Source organism: Mustela erminea, chromosome 5, assembly GCF_009829155.1.
Source record: "Mustela erminea isolate mMusErm1 chromosome 5, mMusErm1.Pri, whole genome shotgun sequence".
In the NCBI taxonomy this organism is placed as follows: Eukaryota; Metazoa; Chordata; class Mammalia; order Carnivora; family Mustelidae; genus Mustela; species Mustela erminea.
The window spans coordinates 107,708,874-107,719,921 of NC_045618.1; the positions used below are offsets into that span (position 1 = coordinate 107,708,874).

Here is an 11,048-nt window from a genome sequence, read left to right on the forward strand (position 1 = left end):
TACAGGCATTTATTCATTTATATTTTAGTTTATTAGTTTTTTCAGTTAACTGCTAAAATATGCTCATAAAAATCATTAACCAACATAATTAAATTTGTTTCTTTTTTTTTTGTTTGCCCTAGTATCACCCTTTGCTATGATAGCATTTCTTTCATTGGACAGTTCCTTACAAGGGCTCCACTCTGTGTCTGTCTCCATTGGATTCACGAGAGCTTTTAGAATGGTAATCCTTATAAGCACTTAATAGTATTTTTGTACTGCTAAGTTTAATTGCAGTTTTATTTATTCTGACAGTTTACTTAAATTTATCAAATTCTACTTGATAAAGTGGATAATTTGTGTACCACAGGTATGGCAGCATACAGAAAATGCTTTATTGGAGACAGTCATTGTATCAGTAGTACACTTGTTCATCTCCAGTACGGATGTGTGGTGGAACAGAAGTGTGGATACAGGAATCAGACTCTTACTAGTAAGCATATGTTTTATTAGCTTTATTGAGATATAGTTCACATACCATAAAATCATCTACTTACACATTTCAGCAGTAGGCATCACTGTAGTCTAATTTTAAACCATTTTCAACATCCTAAGAAGATACCTCATGCACATTAATATCCTTCCCTATTTCCACCCTCCATCCTTCCTACCCCCCACTCCAGCCCCAGAAACCATTTATACACATTTGGTTTCTCTGGTTGATTTATTTATCAGATGATGGATTTTTTGGTTGTTTTTACTTTTTGACTATTATGAATAATGCTGCTATGAACATTTGTGTACATGTTTTTGGACATTTATTTTTTGGACATATGTTTTCATTTCTCTTCAGTATCTAGGACTGGAATTTCAGTTCATAGTAGGTCTATGTTTAACACTTCAAGATACTGCCAAACATTTTCCCAAGGTGATAGTACCATTTTACATTCCCACCAACAATATGAGGATTTCTCTACATCCATACCAATACCAATACTTTTTCATTCTGGTGGGTGCAAACTGCTATCTCATTGTAATTTTGATTTGCATTCCTTAAATGCTCATTATGGATTTTTTAATAAATTTATTGGCCATTTGTGTATGTTTTTTGGAGAAATGTCTGTTCTGATCCTTTGTCCACTTTATGTGGCTTGCCCTTTTGTTGTTGAATTTAAGAGTTTTTTATATATTCTGGATACAAGTTCCTTGACATATATGATAAACAAAAATTTTCTCCCATTCTGTAGGCTGTCGTCCTTGATAATATCCTTTGAAGCAAAAGAAGTTTTTAATTTTGCTGAAGTTCAATTTATTTCTTTGTTCTTTTGTCACTTGAATTGTTGGGATCATTCTAATAAATACTGCTTATTCCCAAATCATACAGATTTACTGTGTTTTCTTCTAAGAGTTTTACAGTTAAAATTATAACTCCTACAGTTGGGTCTATGATCTACTTTGAGCTTATTTTTGCACATGATATGAGGTAGGATTCCAAATCTATTCTTTTATGTACAGATATACAATTGTTCCAGCACCATCTATTGAAAGAACTATCTTTCCCTCAATGACTTTTCTTGGCACCCTGGTCAAAAATCAAATGACAAATATAAGAGTTTATTTCTGGGCCCACAGTTCTTTTCCATTTATCTGTATGTCTGTTTTTATGCCAGTACTATCCCATCTGTATTACTATACTTTGTAGTAGGTTTTGAAATCAGGAAGTGTGAGTCTTCCCACTTTGTTGTTCTTTTTCAAGATTGTTTTGTCTCTTCCAGTGCCCCTGCATTATGATGTAAATATTAGTTTCAGCTTTTAAGTTTTAGCAAGAAGGCATCTGAAACTTTGGTAGAGATTACCTTGAATGTGGAGATCAATTTGGGGAGTATTGACATCTTAAAAATATTAATTCTTCCCATCCATCAATATGACGTGTATTTATATTTTTTAAGATCTTTATTTCAACGTATTTTGTAGTTTTCAGTGTCCTAAGTTTTAACACTTTTACTAAATTTTTCCTAAGTATATTATTCTTTTTGATGATATAAATAGAGTTGTTTTCTTAATTCATTTTTTGGCTTGTTTACTGCTAGAGTAGAGAATACAATTAATTTTTTAAAAATATTAATCTTGTGTCCTAAAACCTCATTTCTATGAGTTCTGCTAGATTTTTAGTGGATTTTTTAAGACATTCTGTATATAACATCACATCATCTGCAAATTAGAAATAGTAGAGATATTTTTACTTCTTTCTTTTCAATCTAGATGTCTTTCCTCTGTTTTTCTTACCTACTTGCCCTGGCCAGAACCTCCTGTATAATGTCGAAGAGAAGAGTGGACATCTTATGAGGAAAGCAGTCAGTCTTTCTCCATTAAGTTGATGTCAGTTTTTTACCGTTAGATATGACATCAGTTATTGTAGATGTTCCTTTTTTATTTTTTTTTAAAGAAACTTTTTTTTAAAGGGTTTTTATTGTCAGAGAGAGAGAGAGAGATTGATCAAGCACATAAGCAGGGGGACCAGCAGGCAGAGGGAGAAGCAGTCATGATCCCAGGGTCCTCAGACCAAGTCCCACATTGGGCTCCTCACTCAGTGGGACTTGGTCCCATGACCCTGAGATCATGACTTGAGCCAAAGGCAGAAGCTAAGCTGACTGAGCCACCCAGGCAACCCTAGTATAGGTTCTTTGTCAGGTTGAGGAAGTTCCCTTCTATTTCTGGTCAGTCTTTTTATCATTAAGGCTATTGGATTTTGCCTGATGTATTTTCTGTGTCTATTGAAATGGTCATGTGCTTTTGTCCTTTAATTTGTTAACATGGAATAATATGTTGATTTCTGGTTGTTAAACCAACCTTGCATTCTAGGAATAAATCCCATTTGGTTATGGTGTATAATCCTGCTTATATGTCGCAGGATTCGGTTGACTAGTATTTTTGTGTGGTTGATATTTATATGTATCTGTTGCTTTCTTTTATTGTCATGTCTTTGGTTTAGATATCAAAATAGCACTGACTCAGAATGATTTGGGAATTCCATACTAATTATTCTTAAATGTTTGATCATATTTAAATATTTTGTGGTATGTAGTATTTTGTAATATGGAAGGCATCTGAGCCTCAGCTTTTCTCTGTGAGTAGCTTTTAAATTACAAATTCAATTTCCTTAATTTTTATGTCTATTCAGTTTTTATATTTCTTCTTGAGTTGCTATATGTTTTTCTAGGAACTTGTTTGTTTCATTTAAGTGATCAAGTTTATCAGCATACAGTTCATAGTATACTCTTACTGTCCTAATTTTTTTCTGTAAGATTTCTATAAGGTGAAGTTATCTCTTTCATTCCTGATTTTAGTAATTGAGTCTTCTCTGTTTTATTCTTGGTCAGTGTAGCTAAAGGTTTGTCCATTTTATTGATCTCAAAAAAACCAGCTTTTGGTTTCATTGATTTTCTCGATTGTTTTTATATTCTCTATTTTTTTCGTTTCTGCCCTAATATTTATTATTTCCTTTCTTCTGCTTACTTGAGGTTCAGTTTGTGCTTTGTTTTCTAGTTTCCTAAGGTGAAAGATTATCTTATTGGTTTAAGATCTTCTATACAGGGCACCTGGGTGGCTCAGTTGGTTAAGTGACTGCCTTCAGCTCAGGTCATGATCCCGGAGTCCTGGGATCGAGTCGCACATCAGGCTCCCAGCTCCATGGGGAGTCTGCTTCTCCCTCTGACCTCTCCTCTCATGCTCTCTCACTCTGTCTCTCTCTCAAATTTAAAAAAAAAAAAAATTATAAAAAAAATTTTCTATATAGGCATTTAAAGCTAGCTATAATTTGCCCTCTGAGTGCTGTATTAGCTGAATCACGAGTTTTGGTATGTTGTGTTTTTGTTTCATTCATCTCAAAATGTTTTCTCATTTTTTGTGTGTGATGTCTTCTTTGACCCCTTGGTTACTTAGCAATATATCTTTTAATTTTTTTTTTGGTAGGATTTTATTTTTAAGTAATCTCTACACCTAACTTGCAACCTCAAGAACAAGAGTTACATACTCAACCAACTGAGCCAGCCAGGCACCCCAGCACTGTGTCTTTTAATTTCAAGATTCCTTTATTATTTTTTTATTTCTATTGTTGATCAGATTCTGTTTTGGTTAAAGAACATACTTTGCATGATTTGTACGAACATACTTGTATGATTTCAGCCTACTAAGGTTTGTCTTATGACTTATGTTTCTCTGTATAATACTCTCTAAAATAAGGATGAATTAAGGATAGTTACTTAACTATTTACCACTTCTGGTTCTCATGACCTAACAAGCATGTATTACAAAAAGTTAGTCAACTCTAAGCTATCCTAGCACTCTGTTTGTCCTTTTTGTTATTACTTTTTTCCTAAGGGAGCCCAAACTTTTTTAAAAATGTAGACTCATTTATTACTTGTGGGGTTGGAGAAAATTACAACAAAGAATCTCATATTAAGGGTTATTTCCGCAAAAATGTTGTAGCAATAATAAAATTATACAGTTTTCCTTATGTGATCTTGAAAATTCATGAAGTCTTTGAGAACAAAAGAAAGATTTTTACATCTCTACAGGTTGGCATCATGCGTGATCGTCTCATTCAGTTCATCTCTAAGCTGCAATTTGCTGTGACTGTACTTTTGGCATCGTGGACTGAGAAAAAACGTCGAAAGTCAACCACCACTTTATGTATTCTCAACATTGTCTTCTCTCCATTTGTGTTGGTCTTCATCATTTTCTCTACACTACTCTCCTCTCCCTTACTCCCCCTCTTCACCCTTCCTTTGTTCTTGGTGGGCTTTCCCCGACCTGTTCAGATTTGGCCAGGAGCAGTGGGCACCGCGGCCTGCGTGTGTGCAGACACAGTGTACTACGACCAGATGGTCCCAGGTCTGACCGCTGCACTGCAGGCTGCAATGGCAGCTGGAAGTTTAGGTAAGTAAATGCTTTTGCTTAAAAAATCCTCACTGATATATTTAAAATACAAAAAAAAAAAAAAAAAAGGACATACAAAAGAAGTCTTTGATTCAACCATTATATAGATTCTAATACTGGCAGAAGGACTAACTATAAAATAGAAGTATACCTCTTGCCCCTTATTTTGAGCTAAATAAAGTCATAAAAATAGTAAAGGGAAATTTCATTAAGGTGACTTGACATTTTTTAAAAAAATATTTTCTTGAATAACCATGAAAACCCCTTATCTCCCAAAATTTCCATGAATTTATAGTGAGTTCACATCAAGTAGATGCAATGGCTTAGATCCATAAATAGTAAAAACTAGCTTTACATAATACAAGATTGAAGGGCTTAAGGGAGTGTGTTAGGATCTTGTTAGTTACTGTATGACAATGTAAACAGTCTGACAAGGTTACAGGGCAAGATAACAGAAGCAGTGGTCAATGATCAGTAGCCTCCCAAAGTGAAGTACTATGGAAGTGTCAGCAAGAAAAAAATTTTATATGAGGATGAACTAATTTTATGAGTTAATGCTTTCATTGTACACTTAACTACAAATTCAACTAGATTGTGCTTCTCGAGGTTCTCAAGGTTGGTTTTAGATAAGGCCCAAGCTGATGACAGTAGTGTGCTATCTCCTATCATATGCCTTAGCCTTTGAACCTTGTTTAGAACCTTGTTTTAGAAATATCCAGTGACATCTTGGCAAACTGATTCCAAGCAGAATAATAATTTCAAATTAGAATTTTAATGAAATACTTACTTGGATTGAACTTTTCTAATTATTTGTTACCTAAATTTGGGAGATAATTTAGGAAAAACTTTATAGTACAAATTTTTTAATGAATAATCATTTTTCTCTCTCAAAGAAAATACTCTACACTTTTAATCTTTTCATCCAGTTTTAATTATGGTTTATCATATAATATTATGCCACTTATAAAAATACCTGTGAGGTTTGACTCACATCTAAAGTAATAAATACCTAAGGTAGAAATTATACTTTATTATGGAATCTGTTACACTCAGCCAAGAAGTGTGTCATAAAGTTTCTCTTGGCGGGGGGGTGGAAAACAATGAGATAACATTTCACACACATCTGGTTGACAGAAATGTAAAAGTCTGACATTACCAAGTATTGGCTAGGGTATGAAGAATAGGAACTTTCACACCCTTGCTAGAAAGGAATATAAATTTGTATAACCACCTTGAAGAGTAAACTAATAGTCTATAGTAAAGGTGTACATATCCCATGACCTAGGGATCCACTTTTAGATTCCATAATTCTAATTAGATTCTGATTCTAGAGAAACTTTTATACATGTGTTTTGGGGTTTCCCCAAGCCCATATTCAGGTTTGATGATTCACTGAGAGGACTTGCAGAGCTCAATATATATTTGTACTCATGGCTAAGATTTATTATAGCAAAAGAATGCAGAACAAAATCAATGAAGAGAATAGTTACATGGGGTAAATCATGGTGCAAGCTTCCAGATGTCCTCTCCCAATGGAATCATTCAGAACATGTTTAATTCCCCGGTCACACATTGTCACAACCTGTGTGATACGGTGACTACCAGGGAAGCTTATTTGAGACTCAGTGCCTAGGGCTTTTATTTGAGGTGTGGTCATGTAGGCCACCCTCTGCCTAGCATGTACGAAGATTCCAGACTCCTAGAAAGAAAACAGGTGTTCTGGATAAACTGTATTGTTTGTACAAACTGTTTAGACACAGTGACACTCTTATCAAGGAGGATGGTGAGAATTCTCCAGAAACGCAAGTCCCCATTGCTAGCCATCAAACAGCTTTGCAAGCAGGACTTTCAAAGGGTAACAGTTAGTTCTGCTATGTTAACTCTTTACTGTATAGCACATAGCATAAGCAGACTAGCACAAAGGTAATCCCTGCAGTATTATTTATGATAGAGAAAAATTGGAAATATATAGAATGTGTTTATAAATGGGAAATGAATGTTCAAATTTAGCTGTATTCATACAGTGAATTCTCAACTGTAGGTGCAAATGACTTGAACTATTTGCAGTCAACATGGGCAGATCTCAGAGACATAATGTTAAGAGAAAACTAATATTTTAAAGTTTTTAATACAGTGTGGTAGTAGCATTTTATGTAAATTTTTAACACCACAAAACATTTTTATATGTATGTTTATAAAAAAATGTCCAAAATGCTTTAAATAAATAATGTGAAGTTGGCTTTTATATACTTTTACATTTAATACTTTTCTACTTTTCCTACTGTAGTTAGGATTTTATATAGCAGATTCTAATTTGTTTCTCTGGAAAATATATCCTTGAATTTTTATGTATTACCTATAGATTTTCTCTTTTAACTGTTCCTGTTCCTATCAAAAGCTTAATTTAATGCCCCCGATATGCAATGAATAATTTTTTCTATTAACATAAAGAGAGAATAAAAGGAGCTATGAATCAGTTCCAAGTATCTTACCAGTTTTGAAGGTTCACATGGCAAAATAAAACAAGCTTGAATACTACTTACTTTTTTTTTTTCTAATTTATTTTAGGTCTCCTCTTACCTGGATCTCATTACTTGGGCCGTTTTCAGGATCGTTTAATATGGATAATGATTCTAGAATGTGGTTATACTTACTGCTGTATTAATATTAAGGTCAGTGTACATTTGAAACCTCTCTAGTATTTTTATAGCACATGTGTAAAATTTTACCTGTTATAGACATAGTATACACTTAATAGCTCAACTTAAGAGTATCAGTTAATTACCTGTAAAAACGCCCAAGGGATTTTTAAAGCATATTTCAATATGAACACATTCTAGGTAGACTAGTGTTGATTGTATAATAGAATGTAGTAACAAAATATATTTGCCCTCTTTTTGTCCAGGCCTGTTTTTTATTTCCTTATCTAGTTGAGCATCTCAAAAGTGTGACTCAGTAATATTTTTTTACTCCTATATCACATAGCATTCTCAATAAAAAACCTCTTCTGATCCTTACTACCATGCTACACCCTGCCTTTCTCCTCTTTTTAAGGCAAAATGCCTTAAAAGAATTACCTAAATCAAATCTCAAATTTCATTTCTCCCATTCTCTCTTCAACTTACTCTCGGTTTTTGACCCCGTTATCTATTACTGTACCAAAACTGCTCTTGTCAAGGTCTCTACTGGCTAACAGATTGCTAAATCTAATGTCAGTTCTCTGACCTGGTCTTATTGGACCTGTCTGCAGCATTTGACACAGTATCTTCTTTTAGCTTGTTTCATGGGTCAGTCCTTGTCAGTCTCCTTTGATGGATCCTTCTCTTTTCGTTAACCTCTTTTTAGTTTCTTTAAGATTTTATTTATTTGAGAGAGAGAGAAAGAGCATGCAGAAGCATGGGGATTGGGGCAGAGGAGAGGGAGAAGCAGACTGCCACTGCGCAGGGAGTCAGAATTGGAATCCGAGCTCAGTCCCAGGACCCTGGGATCATGACCTGAGCCCAAGGCAGATGTGTAACCAACTGAGCCACCCAGGTGCCCCTCTTTCCTAGACCTCTTAATTAACATCAGACTGGAACTGTTGAATCACTTTATTGTACATTTGAAACTAACAGAATATTGTATGTTAACCTTACTGGAATTAAAGCTTAAAAAATAAAGTACACAAAATGAAAAAACAAACAAACAAACAAACACAAAAACTGCGGACTTTCCAGAGTCTAGCAGTCCTTGGTAACAACTCCATCCTTCTGGTAGCTCAGTCCCAAAACATTTGGGCTTTAGTCCAGTGGTAGTTCACTCCTGTTTACCTCCATACTCCACATGCAATCCAACAAGAAATCCTGTTGGCTGTCTTTAAGCCATATCCTATATGCCACCACCTTTCTCTACCCTACAATTAGCTATCTTTATCTCTTTCTTAGGTCATTGCAATAGTCTCCCAATTGGGCCCCCTGCTTCTTTCTACCTGCCTCCCAATAGTCTGTTCTCAGCTAGAGTAATCTTTAATATCTAACTCATTTCATGGTACTTCTCTACTCAAAACTCTACAGTGGATCTCTTTTTTTTTTTTCATTCAGAGTAAAAGTCAAGGCCCTAAATGTTCAGGCTCTCTATTTCCTCTTAGCCTCATCTACTACTTGAATCCTCTCACTCTACTCCAGCCTACTGGCTATTCTCTCTACCTGGAATGCTCTTTTTCACATAACCACACAGCTAGCTGCCTTACCACCTTCAAGTCTTTGCTCAAATATCACCTCAGGGAAATCTATGGCTATCCTGTTTAAAGTGTATTCCCACTCCCATCCTGGCACTCCCAGTTCTCCTTGGCTTACTTTACCTTTTCTCTATTTTTCTAGCACTCATACCTTCTAACAAACTATATAATTTACTTATTTTCATTGTTGATTGTCTGTATCCCTTTACTCTCTAATGTAATTGTCACAAGGGCAAGGATCTCTGTTTGAAGGAATATAGCCTAAGCCTCTGGAACATTGTCTGGCACTTAATAGCCCCTTGATAAATATTTGTTGAACGAATAGTGGTGAATGAATGAATTTTTTGTCTTAGCACAGATGGGATAAAATTGCTGGTAATTAAAAAGCTTTCTCTTTAGCCCAGTGGTTCTCAAAATTCAGTTCCCCAGATTAGTAATATTGACATATCCTAGACCTTCTTAGAAAGGGACAATCTTGGGCACCACCTCAGAACTACTGAATCAGAAACTAGAGGAGGGCCCAGCAACCCATGTTTTAACTGCCTTCCAATGATTCTGACTCACCTGAAGTTTGAGAACCTAGTCTAACCTGTGTAAGTAAGAGAAGGCAAATCTCGTGCAATACTGAGGGCATTATAAAAAAAAAATGTTTAAAAAATATTGAGGGCATTTTCATTGCTTCATTTAGGCTCTGTTTTTTAAAATGGTATGTTTTATAATGCCTAATAATGTGGCTCCTTCATTGCTCTTCTGTGCTCTATTATATATGTAAAGATACATTTTTTTGATGGCAGTCTTTTTTTCTTTTCAGTTTTTTGGACACAGGTGGCTTAGCAATACCACCTTACCAACATTTATATGCTATATGCTTTAAAGTTTACAAAGCACTTTTAAAAAAATTATTTATTTTTAGAGATTTTAAGAGGTGAGGGGCAGAGGGAGAGGTAGAGAGGGAATGTTAAGCAGATCCAGGCTCAGTGTGGAGCTGGATGTGGGGCTTGGTCTCACAACCCTGAGATCATGACCTGAGCCAAAATCAAGAGTCCAACATTTAACTGACTGAGCCACCCAGGCACCCCAACAAAGCACTTTTATTACTTAAATCTTTACAATCCTATGTGCTAGGATTAGTTTTCTTTGAAAGAGAAAAGGAATCTTGGTAAGTGATCTACTCAAGATTCTGTGCAAATACCTGGTAAAGCCATGATTTAAAAATGGCTTCTGATGTTCATATCCTATGTTCTTTCTCTGGACCCTAATACAACCTGACAGCATTGTCTTTTATTAAATGCACTGGTAACTTTGTAAAAATGTATAAATAAGTAAACAATGATAGCAATAGTAATAGTAAACAGTGGCCTGCTGCATCCTCTTCAAATGATTCCTTATAGAGAAGTAATAAAAATGTGTTTAAAATTCACATAAAAACACATTTAGGGGTGCCTGGGTGATGCAGTCAGTTGCGCATCAGACTCTTGGTTTCAGGTCAGGTCATGATCTCAGGGTCGTGGGACTGAGCCCCACATCGGGCTCCACATTGGGCGCAGGGTCTGCTTGGGACTCTCTTCCTCTTCTACTCCTCTCTTCCTCAAATAAATGGATAAATCTTTAAAAAATAAATAAGTAAAAAATAAATTAAAAACACATTCATAGTATTCATTTCATCAACATATATTTGCTGCATACCAGTACTTTGTCAAGTACTGTTTTAGGCACTGCAGACGTACTAGTAACCAAAAGAGAACTGCTTTATGGAGTTTACATTATAGTTGGAGGAAACAGACAGTAGCCAAATACATAAATCTGTATGATGATGATAATGTTATTATAATTAAAAAACTGGAACAGGTACGCCTGGGTGGCTCAGTAGGTTAAGCCTCTGCCTTCAGCTCAGGTCATGGTCTCAGGGTCCTGG

General features: G+C 35.2%; 1 protein-coding gene across 3 annotated transcripts in view; it reads left to right on the forward strand.

The window, feature by feature from the left end:
* Positions 1 to 11,048, forward strand: part of PCNX4 (pecanex 4) — a 41,036-nt gene that overhangs the window by 19,151 nt on the left and 10,837 nt on the right. For 2 of the 3 annotated variants that reach the window (XM_032344369.1, XM_032344371.1), the window contains 4 exons: positions 123 to 223; positions 350 to 472; positions 4,539 to 4,917; positions 7,486 to 7,589. In XM_032344369.1, the coding sequence (XP_032200260.1) occupies positions 123 to 223; positions 350 to 472; positions 4,539 to 4,917; positions 7,486 to 7,589 (707 nt within the window). The remainder of the gene's footprint in view (positions 1 to 122; positions 224 to 349; positions 473 to 4,538; positions 4,918 to 7,485; positions 7,590 to 11,048) is intronic. The other variant, XM_032344370.1, reaches the window with a different exon arrangement.